Source organism: Asparagus officinalis, chromosome 7 (assembly GCF_001876935.1).
Source record: "Asparagus officinalis chromosome 7, Aspof.V1, whole genome shotgun sequence".
Taxonomy (NCBI): domain Eukaryota; kingdom Viridiplantae; phylum Streptophyta; class Magnoliopsida; order Asparagales; family Asparagaceae; genus Asparagus; species Asparagus officinalis.
Window position 1 is genome coordinate 58,407,692 of NC_033800.1, and position 15,931 is coordinate 58,423,622.

Consider the following 15,931-nt stretch of genomic DNA (forward strand, 5'->3'; position numbering starts at 1 on the left):
GAGGGCCAGATGTGGAGGGAGTCGGGTTTAAGAGGAGGAGTGGGGCTAGGTTACGGGTCAGACATCGCTTCTGTCTTATATAGGCAGAGCGAAAACTCTACAGGACTTGATGTCCCGTGGAGTTGTAGTTCTAATTTTCCAGAGCCGCGATTCTCTAGAAAATGAGCCTAAAACTTCACAGGACTTTAAGTCCCGTGGAGTTTCAGCGTTAAAACAAAACTTCACGGGACTTGAAGTTCCGTGAAGTTTTTTAAACTTTGAAACTTCACGGACTTCAAGTCACGTGAAGTTTAGCAGCTTAACAAAATAACTGCTAAACTTCACGGGACTTGAAGTCCCATGAAGTTTGAGAACTTTTTTCTCCAAAAGTGTCCTGAGGCTGAAACCAAATAAACTTGAAAGGGATCGTATTTAGGGATTAAGTTTGAAATTAGGGCTCTTTTGAAAATTTGTCCTTAAATATATGAAGATGTGCTGGACTAATATTAATCAAAATAAATAAATAAATAAATAAAATTATATTAAGGTCCATTTTGAGAAGCCCCCTTAAATTTTCGCGTACCGGTTCGGTATCCCGCAAACATCACGTGAAAATAAAAATAAAAAATGAAAAATGAAAAATGAAAAATTAGGGTTTAAGAGGGAAAACAAAAACCCCTCCCTTTCTATCTCCAATCTTCAGCCTCACAAAAAACTAAACAAAAGAGTGAGCAAAACCCATCTCAACACACAAGAAGTTTCTCACCAAATTTATCGATAAAAAATGGCGCTCCTCAAGCCTCCGCCTTGTTTCTCTCTCCGATTCGTCGCCCGTCGCTTCTTCTTCTCCTCTTCGTCTCTTCTCTCTCGCCGGCGCCCTCGCCTTCTCATCAGAGCAAGGTAGGCTTTTTAGTGATTTGGTGTTGTATTTCTGTTCGTCTTTGGAATTGAAGTTTGGGGTTTTAGTAGGGTTTGTAGCAGCAGCAACAGCGGTTATCGTTTGCGGAGCAATGGGGTTGGAGTTAGGGCTTTCATGTCCTCGAGTTTAGCTTCTGAAGCTCTACAGGGGAAGCCTGGGTCACAATCTTACGGTTCTGAGCAGATTCAGGTCTTTCTCTTTCATTGATACTTGATTTGAGGTGTTGGATTGTCATAAAAACTGTATCTTTATGACTATACTATCTTACTTTAGTAGCTGGATTTTATATAGTGAATCTAGTTAATATAACCAGTTTAGTAGGATTCTTTAGTTGAAGTTTGTCTCTGAAGTTGTGATGTTCCTTTTATTGTAAATTGTTTCTATGGCACAAGAAAAACCCTCTTGGGATCGCACGAACCTATATAGATGTTGTTAGTGGATCATGTCGTGTTAAACATTTCATTGCTCCTCCGCTGTGCTTAGTAATGTGTATTCTGGAGTTCTATGAAATATCAAATCCCAGGCTCTTGTCAACAAGCACAAAAGACCTTGAGATAGCCTTAGTAGTGTTACAGTTGCTTCATAGGAACTTAGGAAGAAGGGTTCACACTGTATTTTTTTAAATGTCTAGACTTTGTTATTAGTTTATTTGGCTTACCACTTCCTTTATTCTTTTCTCACTTATTGACAATTCTCCACATACAGGTGTTGGAAGGATTAGATCCAGTCCGTAAAAGACCTGGAATGTATATTGGCAGTACTGGACCACGTGGTTTGCATCATTTGGTGAATAATAGTATTTATTTCCAATTTATTTCCTTATATTTATTTGTCTTAAGTCTTAATTTGTTTGTCTTGTATTTAGGTATATGAAATTCTGGATAATGCTGTTGATGAAGCTCAAGCAGGCTATGCCTCAAAGATAGATGTAATTTTACATGAGGATAATTCTGTTAGCATCACTGATAATGGACGAGGGGTATGGCTGTATTCTTTCTAAGTCATATATTTTTGGGTAAAATGCCTGTAATGTAGCTTTCCTTTGAAATGAAGATTTTTATTTTTGTTGTTGTTGTTGTTGTTGTTGGATTCTTCAGACATGTTTTCTGTGAACTTCAATGGTTTAATGGAACTATAAAAAAAGTTAATACCGAAGAATCAAAGAATATAGTAAAGTAAATTATAATGGTGTTAATAATGTACGATCTTTGGAGTACATGCAAGAGATACATCATATATGTCATGCCAAACTTAATTATTTAAAGTAATCGTGTTCATCATCAAGTTGAAGGAATATTTATTCATATGTAATATTATGTTTTTTTGTTTTGCTTTGTTCTTTTTTTTATAAATGATCATTGCCCTTTTGATACGTATCTTTACTGATCCATATCATACCTGCAGATTCCTATAGATTTGCATCCTGTGACGATGAAATCCTCACTGGAGACAGTTTTAACGGTATTTCTACAGTCACTTGCTTCTAATCATTTTATGCCCACATGTAAAGTAGGTTTCACATTTTCCCTTAATCAATTTGCACCACTATGTTTCACGGATATGGGTGCGCAGGCAGACACGGACACGGGTTGATAATGGGACACGACAAAATTGTAAAAGTCAGGATGCGAGGACACAACTATATACCGTATTAAAATTAATAATCTATATGGGATTAATATTGTTTTTCATTCACATGGTATGAAAACTAAAATCCTTATATACCATTTTCATGTTTCTTTTATTGGGTATTATTGAGTAGATTATAAATTGAAAAAGCACTTGTTTTTGAACTAGATACCCAAATGAACGCTTTAAAATCATTCTTATGAACTAGGTATGTGCTCAAAATGAACCTGCCCCAAGTCTAATGAGTTGCATAAATTTGGGTTGAGATGTAAAATATAAGTTCAAGAAGTGCATCACAAGTGTTTTAAACTAAAATATGTGTTATATAATTGAGTACACTGTACACGTTGATATAAATGTATGTATATATTCAGGAAGTGTCAGACACTGACACAGATACGGGAAGTGTCGGACACGAATACAGGAGCTTAGATGAAGTGTCCGGGTAACCTGGGCGCCAGTAATCCTTTTTAAATGCTTGTTAGTCTACCTTTCTCGCATTAAGATTTAACAAATATCTTATTGTTAGTGCTATAAGCATGATTATAAAGATGGTCAGCAGAAAAGGGTCTTGAGAACTATGTTGTAGTGGTATGGGTATGGAGTATAGCTATGATTGGATTTAATTGCTCATCAAATAAAAAAATCAGGATATGAATACTTTGGGGATATGGCAAAACAAAATCATGCCTTGTCTCTGTTAACATTTATCAATTGCAGGATTTGTAAGTTATATCAGTGGAGTGTGATAGCACAAAACATTTTAAAATTTAAAGTATTTTAAGTCATACATCAATATATACTTGAATTATGACAATCCTTTGGCATGAAAGTAAGCAGATGAGATCAATGCTTTTGCAAACTAACATCAAATCAAATTGTGAGACCAGTATCTGCACCTGGAAGTTCTAAGATCACGTCTGATATCTATACTATTATATAATGGAAATGGTGGCAGCATACAGAAAATGGATGAGAGGTGGACATTTCCTCCATTTCTATTGTATTTGGTAGGTAGAATCATAAGTGCATAGGAGTACTTTTTTTTCATTTCTTTTCTTCTCTTTCTTTTTTTTCTAGAACTTTCTAAAATATTGATGTGAGCTTATTATTAGAGTTCACTAATAAAATATCTATTAGATTGCATATTATAAGAAATATAAGTATTAAATGATAAAGTTCTTTTCCAAAAAATGGATGAAAATAAATACAATAAAAACAATATTAGAATTTTAATATGTTCCAATGTTAATATTATTTAAAGTGTATATCTAGATGCTTAAAAACTAAAAATATTTAAATATAATAATTTGAATATAAAATATGACAAAAAGACTCTTCTCAATAACATTATCTAGGAAAATTATGTCCTTGTTCAAATTGAAATTTACTTCAGTAATTTTCAAATAAGTAAATAAAATATAACATATTAAATAAACAAATAGCATAAAATGATCTTGCAAAAATTGATGATACTTATGGCATTAAACTGACCCTTTTGTGTAAAAGTTAGACTAGTTAAGTTTTAATTTCTGTTGCACGTGAAATAAGGCTAGTATTGTTAATGAATCTTTATGTGTTAATGATATGTCAAAAGGAGTATCTGTTAAATACTATAAGTATTGGAGTGTCCATATAACTGATAAGTCTTAGTAGTTGAAGTATCTGTAGAACATATAGCCTGGGAATCAACAGGTACAATTTCCCTTTACTAAACATAGATTACTGGAGTTAAAAACAATATTTGAAGCAAGCAATCAGCATTTCCTTTTTTATTTAAAGAGGTTACTTATGAAGGATTGAAGGTTGTGGTACAACAAAGTTTAAGCTTATAACTTTGTCGGATGATGTGGCATCAGTGCTTATATCATTGAAGCATATTACTGTGTATAAATTTGATTTTTGTTTTCTGTGGTTCTTTGCTAGTGAGGTTGGTTGTAGTATATAATCAATTCTTTAAATATCAAATATATATCTACCTGTATTATTTTTGTTAGGTCTTGCACGCAGGAGGCAAGTTTGGTGGTTCAAGCAGTGGCTACAGTGTGTCCGGAGGGCTTCATGGTGTGGGCTTATCTGTTGTTAATGCTTTGTCTGAGGTATTTATTTTCCTTTGCCAGAAAGTTGTATAATTCACATCAATTTCCTTGTCTGGTGTCTTTATATATAAATTTTATGTTCTCTTTACTGTCTTGCTCCACATACTCTAATTAGTACTCATATTTAATTCACAGTCATTTATTAACCAGTGCCATGTATCTCTGCTTGCATACTCATAAGGAGGATAGAAGGTTGCTAGTCATAGAAACTTAAGAGAAGTCTTATCTTTTCGTTTCTTGCTGTTTCTAGATATTTTTAAGCTCCCATTTTGTTTGTAATTTTCAAGACTTCCGTATTTGATCACCTTTCTTATAATTCGTCCTGTCATCCAGAATAATATATTATTTGAACCATTTTATAAAATTGACTTGGCTTTACTCATATAAGTTTTTGGATCATGCCCTTGATATGTTATTTGTGATGCATGTTTTTGAGATGGATATGTTGGTAATATGCTATGATGGTAAAGTTGGGGATACGTGAACTTGCTAAACATATTTTGATTCCATGTGGGTGTTTGGGTAATTGATTGATGTATACTTATGGATACATGTTCAGTTATGTAACACTTCCTATGAAAAATCATTGCATACTCTTTCCAGTTGCATGTTAAAAGAGTTCACTTCCATGTGATTCATATGATTGGAATCGTATTGCAGTGGAAAGTTATATTTAACATTATCTTTGTCTTCAAGATAAATTAGCTGCTGTCTAGAAACAGCTATTCTATCTCTACAGCATGAGTACTGAACATTGTTGACCTATTTTTCTTTTGACAAAACTATCATTGTATCACATAGTATATACCTCTATATTTAAAGAACTTGGCCATCTTATGATGTTGAATCCGATGCCTGATTTATAGCGGGAGCAAATTCATGGCTTTATTGCTACAGTATAAATAATTTGTATGTTGAAAGTGTTTATGTGATTTGATGTGTTCTTTGCATCCTTTACATTAGAGTTCTTTTCTGATACACAGTCTGACATAAATTGAGTTTGTAGTTTAAAGTGGACTCCTAATTCATCTTTCTATGCGCAGGCATTGGATGTCACAGTTTGGCGTGATGGTGAGGAATACCGTCAAAGCTATGCTCGTGGAAAGCCAGTGACAGCTCTAACATGCATTAAGCTGTCAGATGAATTAAGTGATCGGCAAGGGACGCGTATCAGATTTTGGCCCGATAAAGAAGGTTTTGTTTCTCTATTACCTTCTTTTTTATTTTTATTTTTGGAATAAAGAGATGGAGTTTGTAATTATCATTTTGCTACTCCTTTACATATATTCTGTTTGTTGTAAGCTTTTCAATTTTCTTTTTCTGCTCTATGTAGTCTTCACTACTTCCATCATGTTCGACTTCAACACAATTGCTGGGCGTATTAGGGAACTTGCTTTCTTGAATCCTGAGGTACAGGGTTGTTTCCTTAATGTGCCACATAATGTAACATTTTGTTGCCTGATTATTTTATTATGAACTAACCTAACTAGCTAGTAATAATGTAAAGACATGGCATTGTGATACACCCCTTTGGAGCATATATTTAAAGCATTAAACATTTTTTTTGTTAAAACTATTTTCTCAGGAACTAAGCTTAAACGATTCTATAGGGTTTAAAAGAATTACACTGCATATATGCTCTCATGGTATATGTAGGATTTTGTAAAAATTACCATCCCGCTAAGGATTTCTTCTATGTTTGCATAAGTGATTTCTGGCGCAATGGTGTATGACACACCATCATTAGAGTTTTTAAAGCGAACACCAACATGGAAGCTTTTAGTTTTTCATAGACAACACTGGTCTAGTTTGCTCGGACAGGATAGGTTTTGGTTTTGTAGATTTGACATGCTTCAAGCAAGTTTTATACGGATGTCAGTGTCCAAAGCATGTCATGCAAATGCCTCGCAAGTGTCGGTGTTTGACTGTGTACTGGACACAAACACTAGATTCATTTTTTAGTTGTGCTTCTTAGATGTGGATCATGTGGCAAATGTTAGTATGCTAACCATGAAGAAGGATCTACTTTCTTTTTCCTTTTTCCAGCATGGTTTAAGAGGGCCGTTTTGATGCAACATTAACTAACTGGAATATGTATTGGTGTTGATTTGGAAAGATGAGCAACTCATTATGTTTTTTACGTCAATGTTGGGATAGTTAAAAGAATCTGAAAATCTTTTTGGATATAAGATCATAATTTCTATTCTAACAAGAAATATGATTTTTTTAAATTCTTTTCTTGAACTTGTTGCTACCTAGACAATCTACTGTATAATATGCCAGTTTTGGACTGAATAATCAGTAAATATGGTATTGTTATGATTTTTTTTCCTAACAGCTTATGATTACACTGGAAAAAGAGGAAGGAGATTCAAAGGCACTATATAACGAGTACTATTATGCTGGCGGTTTGGTTGAGTATGTCAAATGGTTAAATACTGACAAGGTATGTACTCTTGACATAGTGAAGTTCAAAAATTGTTTATCTAATTTTTATGATATCATGAAGTCATCATAGACACTCTCATTTGATTGGAACATCTTTGTTTTTCACTTTCTTTGATTATAAAGTATTTTGATTTGGTTTAACCAGCTGTTTGTTGTTTAAGCGTATTGATTTTTCTCAATGATTCTGCTTCACCAGGGATACAACATATTGATGCTGCTCAATGATGATTATAGACTCTCATTTGATTGGAATATCTTTGTTTTCCACTGTCAATGATGCTGCTTCATCAGCATCTACTCTCATGCTTCTTATTTTGTTGTTTAAGCATATTGATGACAAACAAACATGAGAACATGGAATTGGTTAGACGGGTTTATGTTGTGGAATATAGACTGTACATTCTGATTTTTATTTATCTATTGTGATAAGCAGCACCGTAGTCTGACTCCCTAATGAAGTACTGTATCAATGAACATTGTCACATTTTCTTAAATAAAAGATTGTGTTGATGATGTCTTTCATAAGCCCTTGCCCCGACTCAAAGTGATGGGGTTGGCTTCCAACAGAAGTCAGCTACCTGCAAGAGGCCTTCCTTAAGTATTATTTCACATCTTTGACCTTTTTCTGGTAGCTACTATTGATCCATGCATCAGTTGTTGGCTGTAGAGGAAGCTCTGGACTAACCAACTGATGTTAAAAAAATGCTATCCAAAAAGATGCTAGAAAATAATGGTTCTTGTTAGGCCTTACTTGCCTACAATTTAATTAAAATATATCTAGGATTTTCACGAAGAAATAGTGACATGCAGCAAGTAATGACGTTCAAATCTTCGCTTTCCAGAACATTTATCCAATGTGATAAAAGCATTTACTTAAATCGCTAAGATGAATTTGGAGTTTTTTTTATTTTTTTGCTTGCCATGTTGGGCTTCACAATCAGCTGTTCAACTTTTTGTTACTTTCTTCCATGGTCAGAGGTGGTGTTTATGCTTTGTGCCAGTAGTCTGGCACTTATTCATCACATGTTTTACATGATTTTGTAGGGAAGTAATTTCTTTTATCTGATTGTATTTTTGATATGCTATTCTTTTTGCATGATAGCGCAATCGTAATATTTGTTGATTCTAAGGCCTTTCATATTATTAATAGTTTATTCTACATTTCGTTTTCTTGAAACATTCACTTCACAATGGTGATAAATACTCTATTGTGCAGAAACCACTTCATGATACTCTTGGTTTTCGAAAAGAAACTGATGGAGTTACAGTAGATGTTGCCCTCCAGTGGTATAATACTCCATCCTGTAATATTAATCCTTAGTGTTGAAGCTTTACTATTTCCTTACAGCTTCATGTCATGCATACAGTTTATACGTGTTCTAGCTCATAATGTCGTTCTCTAGGGGATTTTTTTTGGGGTGTACTGCAACCTATAGTTTTTCTTGGTGAAGAAATTTCACTTCTTCTCATCATGTTTAGCCGTATTATTAAAGTGTACTATTAAAGTTTTCTTGCATCCTAAACACCTTTGTTCATGAAAGTCTGCATTATCCGAAATAGATCATAGTGATGTGCTATCATAAACTGGTATATATTTTTATTTACATTGTCATTTGTAACAGGTGTTCAGATTCATATTCAGATACAATGCTGGGATATGCCAATAGCATCCGGACAGTTGATGGTGGGACTCATATAGATGGGATGAAAGCTTCATTAACCAGAACAATTAACAATATGGCAAGGAAGTCCAAGCTTATAAAGGTGTGTCTTACCATTTAGTTTTACCAGAGTGTAATTTGTGATTTGTCAGCAAGTTACAGTTCTTCTATTGCATTATCATGCTATACTTAAAAAAGCAGCTTTATTAATACTTTTATACATTAAAAATAATCCATAATTATTGACTATAATTTTAAAGATAAGTGCTAGATCTATATGTATGGGTAAAACAGTCATTGCACTTCCATTAATAACATTCTTAGTCAAAGTGTTGGAAGAAAACCTTTGATGGGGGTATATGCAATCAAAATTTTTGGAGGGATAAATATAATTCATCCCTATAAATTCTTCGAATTAGATGTATTTCAACATTTCTCTCTCTCTCTCTCTCTCTCTCTCTCTTTATTTCTTTCCTTTTTTTGTGGAATAATTTGTTGGCTCATTTAATATTTGTTTTATCTAGCAAACAATATGATATGATAACCATTAACTATATTGTACCAAATATGCAATCATGACAAATTGACAATCCATTGGAGATCTTTCTGTTACTCTTTTATGCTTAAAACCTTTTCTTTCTATTTGAATTCAATCATTGCTTCCAGGAGAAGGATATAAGCTTAAGTGGAGAGCATGTAAGAGAAGGATTGACATGCATTGTCTCAGTCAAAGTCCCAAATCCAGAGTTTGAAGGACAAACAAAGGTGACATGAACTTCATTGTTAATGACTTTGAAGTATTTTATTTTATTTATTTATTTTTGAAGAAGTTTGTTCTAATGTTAAAAATAACGAGAATGAGTTATTGAACGTTTGGCCTCTTGTTAACGGTTAAGGAATAAAACGCAAAAAAAATATAACGCATAACATAGGTTATATTATTTATTAATTATTTAGATATTTTATAAATACTAACAATTCATAATGACTTTAATACTTAGAATCATCAAACTTTTCAAAACATAACATCACAATTATCAAATATAAAAATATAGTATCACAATTTCTTAACAAAAATTAGTCATATATGACAAACAACTATTCCAGAAAGCACATCAAATGATCAAATACGTTAACATCATCAAGTTTAAGGCAATAAAAACAAGTCTAAACACTTCCAACTCTCGAGTTCTTAACTTCACAAAAATATTCTAATTCCTAATCAAGTTCACTACATCAACCAATCTAAACATAATTATGTAACCATAGTAGGAAAATTTGCATATACAACAAACTTAATTTCACAAACTCTAGTATTAACTGAAAACTGAGACCTAATCAAAATCAAGCAATAACTGAAAGTAATTATCTAACCAACACAGTTAACCCCCTAATTAATCTCGGTACTCTAATTTTGTCACAGATCTTAAACGATTTATGTTGAAGCGTAATGAAGCAACAAATCTGATATGATTTATGGTAAATTAGCAATAAAAAAGATTAAAATTTGGAAGGTAATTTTAGAATCACTATTTATTTAAAAGATATAAACTGAGATGGGTGATACATAACTGAAAAATAAAAAATTTACCTCACCAGGTCACAAAAGCTGCCGATAGATGGAGGAGTTTTAGAGCAAGCAAAGAGCTAGGGTTTGGGTTAGAGGAGGCGAAGAGATCACATATTTGTAGAAAGAGAATGAGATAATTGGTACTAAAAGGGGTCAGTTTTAAATGATTTGGACGGTGGAGATGCATCAATGCATCCTAATCAGAGATGCAATTTAACTTAAAAAACCCATGTTAATTGGTTTTACAACGTAATGCACATTTAATGCAATATAACGCGTTTTTTGGGGTTAAATGAGTGTGTTACCTAATAAGAGGGCACCGTTAAGTTACGAAACAGGTTATATAACGGGTTTTTAAAACACTGGTTTGTTCACTTTCCTACAAAAAATGCACATTTTTGCTCACATGCGCTGTCTTCCATTGGGCAGACGAGACTGGGAAATCCAGAAGTTCGAAGAGTAGTTGAACAATGCGTACAGGAGCATCTTACCGAGTACTTGGAATTGCATCCAGATGCTCTGGATTCCATCCTATCTAAATCTTTAAATGCTCTCAAGGTAATTTTTTCATTTCATGTCTTAGTTTTCAATAATTTCTTTGTTCTGCCTTATCAACTTCCTTGTTTCTACATATTTCACTACCATCGGTCCGTTTGATGTTTTATCCTCTAGCTCACAGTTACCAGAAGACACTAGTGGGACATTTATCTTGGGAATTTGGTATCAACATTGGCACTGCATTTGACACAATTTATCTTAACACTTCTCTTTAACAAATGACATACTTGTCTGGCATGTGCAAAAAAAAAAAAAAGTACAAGAAATTTGGAAACTCTTTTTTAAAAGTCTTTGTAGATGATCATATTCTTCCAAAAAAGTTTAAGTAATCAGTTGTGATATTGCAAAGAAAACTTCTAAAAACTTTAGGGCTTGTTTGGATTGAGGGTAATGGGGGTGAGGGGAAGGGAGGGGAACCATTCACCTCCATTCACCTTGTTTGGGAACACTTAGGAGGTGGTTAAGTTAATTCACCCTAGTTCCCCTTGGTTCACCCCCTAATAGTATAAAAATTGTTACCCCCCAAATTGGGGTGTAACCAAGGGGAAGGGAACTCCCTTCCCTTCCCTTCCCTTCACTCAGTTTCCCTTACAAGGGGAAGGGAACTCCCTTCCCTTCCCTTCCCTTCACTCAGTTTCCCTTAACTTCCCTTCACCCCCTATAAATCCAAACAGGCCATTAAAGTATATATAAGAAAGTTGGGAAAAGTGTATGTAATTTGATATTAGATATAGGAAGATTTAAAAAAATCAATTGAAGAATGAAGCAATATTGAACACAGCCATATGTATCGACAATTAACATTTCTTCAAGTTTCCAATGGACCTTGTATCATGTATCTTTCATGTATTATATGCCAATTCCACGTCCTTCTGCTAACTGTGGTCTGGATACGAACTTATGTTGAAACTCACTTTCCTGTGGAAGCATGCTTATCAGCTTGTTAAACATGTTGCAGTTATCAATTTTCTTTTGTATGAAGTTGGCATTCATGGCAGGTTATGTGTTAGGACAATGTTTAAAGTTATCAAAATACTTAAAAGCTGCTGGATTCTTTCCCCCTTTTGTAGGCAGCTATGGCAGCCAAACGAGCTCGAGAACTGGTCAGGACAAAAAGTGTTCTAAAGTCTTCTTCTCTTCCAGGAAAGCTTGCTGATTGTTCAGCTACAAATCCTGAAGAGTCTGGTGACATTCTAATATTGTTTGCATGTTTTTCTATTTTGCTGTACATTCACCAAATTCTCGGATATTAATAACTTAACTAGTAATTACACAAATAAAGAATGTCAAATAGAGGACTATCAAATATGCCTTTGTGAGATGTTTGAATAGCACTTACAGTTATACGGTTTAGTGGTATCTATTGATTAAGCGAATATTTCATTTTGAGATCTGTGATTCATATATCAGTTTATATTTAGCTAAGAATGTTGAGAACATATATTGAGGTCAGAATTGAAATCTGAACCTTTCGAGGGAGTGTGTGCTGAAACTGGCTCAAACCTTAGTCCACTGTCCAACATTTAATAGTTGATTGTTGAGTAACATGGCATGGTCCACTATAGTCAACTTTCATTTGAGTTAATAAGTTTAGGTCTCTAAGCAAGAAGGGAGTTGCTCTGCGATCTAACTTGATTATCTTCTTTAAATCTACCTACTTAACTTTATGCAATTACTTTTCCTAATAAGCATCTTTCTTAGATGTAACTTTAGTTCATATTATGGAGACCAAGGAATGATTTCTGAAACAGCTTTTGTTGACCAAAATTTCCAGAGATCTTTATAGTTGAAGGTGACTCCGCAGGAGGTAGCGCAAAGCAAGGTCGTGATAGGAGATTTCAGGTGAATTCTTTTCTGCATTTCCTAAAGTATCAACATGTGGTTAATGTTCAAATAGATGCAGTTTGAAATATTTTACTGGATATTTTCCATCTAATTACTTTATAAAACAGATGCTGTGATAGAATGATATAATATATTTCCACTTTATGACCCTGTAAAGGGATTAACAATCTTGCCATAGGATTTTCCAATAACGGAGTTACTGGAAAAAACCAAATGTAGATAGATAAATTGGATTGAAATTTGATGATTCTTTCCCTGTAAATTATGTTAGTTATTGTCTTATTGATCAAGAGTTATTGACTTAAATTGTGGCGAAGGAATAATATAAAGAGGAGACTTTCCTAAGAGAAGATGAAAGCATTGAACAATACATTGAGAGAAGAAAAAAGAATAAATACTCCTCCAAAAGATAGAAAATACTCGTCAACTTCAATTGTTCTTCACATGTGCATACCCCTAATTATATTCCCCTGATCGAGAGGTAAATTAGTGGGTACTTCAGTAATGAAGTTAGTTGAAAGAGTCCAAAAACTAAGATAAATTTGACAGGATTTGTGAATTTTCTCCCGTTAAAATTTTTGTTGGTTAAACAAGACTAATAGACCTAATTGCAGTGGAGGAATAATGTAAAGAGGAGACATTCTAAAGATAAAGAATTTTGGCCCATACATATCCAGGGGAGAAAAAAATGAACTCTAAAAGGAATAAAATTATTAGCTACATTTGGTACTACTATGCAGACATATCTAAACATGCTTACCACTTTAACTATGGCCTCTACTTATTTTACCTCTTCGGTAAGAATTTGAGTAGATAGACCATGGAATCTGTTGCAATCTAACCTGGAACTTGTCCCTCTTGCCCATCTCATATTGTGGTCCACTAGCCACCACCATCTCATTGCTAGCAGCTGAGACATCAAGGTGCCAAGTGCCAAAGTCCCTCTTGCCAATCTAGCTAGAAGCAGTCCTTCCCCTTCGTATCTAGGATTCAAATTTCAAAATTTCTTGGGGGCAGTTCTAGCAAACTTGGTAAAAAATGAGGCATATTGGAAATTCCGTTGCCTTATTGTTAGCAGCTTGAATGATACAGTTCCCACACACGAATGTAAGTGATATTAGCATCCAGAGCAGCTGGAATTCCTCTAATAAGAGTCGACTGCAAAAAATGAGTAACCGAGAGCAGTGAGTAGGGTTGATCACCAAGTCGAAAGCATCATCTCCGAATATTCTGAACCTGAGCAAGTTCCAGCTTCATCGCTAGGCAGTAGATGATTCTGTCAACGAGCACCTGTTTTGCTGTTTTGTATATCAAACCTCATTGGAAAGGTAACGTCATAGACTAGTAAGTATTATAACTGTGACATTCACATTCCCTTCTGTTAATGTTCATACAAAAAAAAAGGGAAAGAAATAGTGTCAACTTAATTGCAAAGACCAAAACCTATATTCCATTGTCAATGATGGTAAAGTCTCCAACCATGTATGCTGGAGTCTTGAGCTGCTAGGAGCTTTTGTGGTCCTGAATCATACTTTTCGAGGCGTCCTTGCCATTATGCTTAGACACAACCAGAGAGAACTAGCTTGTGATCTTTTTCGCTGTTACTAAGCATAAAAAGGGTGCACATCTTGATAAATATTAATTTAGCCTATCGAAAACTCCTAATAGCTGGAGATCTTGCATACATAGCTAGAGACTTTACCATTCTTGGCAATGTGATAAGTTTTTGTTCTCTGCAATCAGTTTCAGACTATTTTTTCTCCTTTTTGGTACAAATATTAATGTAAGAAGTTGTACAAAGGCATTATTCCGATATTTTTAAGTTATATTCCTAATGAGTTGTATAAACCATGCGCGCCTTGATGACATCAACTATTTCTTAGCTATGGCGTCAGAACGGTTGTTCAAGATCAACACGTTTGGTGTTGTCAACCTGTTGATGCCCCTACTCAGTGCTCTCGCTTGTTCAGTTTCTACAGTCGACTCTTCCACATTGGAGAAGTTCAAACTGCTCTGGGTGCTTGGATCACTTCCATCTTTGTATTGGAGCTAGATCATTCAGCCTGATTTCCAGAGTGGAAAGTAATTTGTAGCATGCCTCATTTCCTTTTGCCAAGTTTTAGGGGGTGCACCCAAGTAATTTTGGATCCCAGATAGGAAGGAAATTTTGCTTCTGCACCACTTGGCATCTTGATGTTTGACTTGTTGACAATGAGATGGTGGTGGCCGGTCAAACTACTATATGAAATGGGCAAGAGGGACAAGCTCTGACTTTGGGTTGCAGTAGAGCCATGGTTGATTTACTCAAGTTCTTACAAAAGAGCTAAAATAAATAGAAGCCATGGTTGAAGGGATTGCTGGTAAGCACTTTCAGGGATGTTTGCAGGGAAGCACTTGTTAAAATAGCTGATCAATTTTCTTTCTTCTAGAGGAGTATGTTCTTTTACTCATGCGTCTGTTTCCAGCAGAGGTATTGCTGATAAATCTACTATTATACCATTATGATCGAGTTTTAACTAGAGATTTATGTATTGGTTCTATTACAGTACTGAACAGATAAAAAAACTGAGCATGCTGATATGTTTCTAGTTGCTTCTATTGACAAACAAGGGAATCTTGTATTTGAAACCTTTCTTTCGTTGGAAGACCAGACCAGATTTAAGATCCGCAACCTTTACTTGAACCTAAACACTCAATGGGGTTCAAAACCAATATTACAGAAGGCACTAGACGGACTAGGCGTTGGAGCCGGGACCTAGCGCCTAGGCGTATGCCTAGACGTTTACCTATTTTTTAATTTATTAAATTATAATAATTCACAAAAATGTGTATTAAGTTCATATAAAATCGCAAAAAAACATAAATAACAAGCTGAAATAAAATAAAATTAACTAAAATTGAACAAGAATAAACTAAAATTAACTATAATTAACTAAACTTAACTAAATTAACTAAATAATTAAACTAAATTAACTAAATAATTAAACTAAATTAACTAATTAACTAATTAACGAAACTGAAATTAACTAAAATTGGATCAGAATAAACTAAAATTAACTAAAACTAACTTAATTAAACTAATTAATTAAACTGAAACAGTAAATTGTCCAAGAACAGTTTCAAGAAAGTTTGAAATTTTACCTGTGAGAGAAAGAGAGAGAGGAGTGGCTGGCCGTGGGAGAGGCTAGCGGCGGGCGAAGGGCTCGCGGGAGGCGACGCGAGA

At 34.3% G+C, this 15,931-nt stretch overlaps 1 protein-coding gene across 2 annotated transcripts in view; it reads left to right on the forward strand.

Annotated features, from left to right (window-relative positions):
- The window catches only part of LOC109848072 (DNA gyrase subunit B, chloroplastic/mitochondrial-like), an 18,481-nt gene continuing 3,181 nt past the window's right edge, over positions 632–15,931 (forward strand). Inside the window, exons 1-15 of one of the 2 annotated variants that reach the window (XM_020417384.1) lie at positions 632–879; positions 946–1,087; positions 1,604–1,684; positions 1,764–1,877; positions 2,303–2,359; positions 4,525–4,626; positions 5,670–5,820; positions 5,960–6,036; positions 6,965–7,072; positions 8,291–8,361; positions 8,697–8,838; positions 9,402–9,500; positions 10,735–10,863; positions 11,934–12,048; positions 12,638–12,705. In XM_020417384.1, coding sequence (XP_020272973.1) covers positions 764–879; positions 946–1,087; positions 1,604–1,684; positions 1,764–1,877; positions 2,303–2,359; positions 4,525–4,626; positions 5,670–5,820; positions 5,960–6,036; positions 6,965–7,072; positions 8,291–8,361; positions 8,697–8,838; positions 9,402–9,500; positions 10,735–10,863; positions 11,934–12,048; positions 12,638–12,705 — 1,572 coding nt within the window. In that variant the 5' untranslated portion in view covers positions 632–763. The remainder of the gene's footprint in view (positions 880–945; positions 1,088–1,603; positions 1,685–1,763; positions 1,878–2,302; positions 2,360–4,524; positions 4,627–5,669; positions 5,821–5,959; positions 6,037–6,964; positions 7,073–8,290; positions 8,362–8,696; positions 8,839–9,401; positions 9,501–10,734; positions 10,864–11,933; positions 12,049–12,637; positions 12,706–15,931) is intronic. The other variant, XM_020417385.1, reaches the window with a different exon arrangement.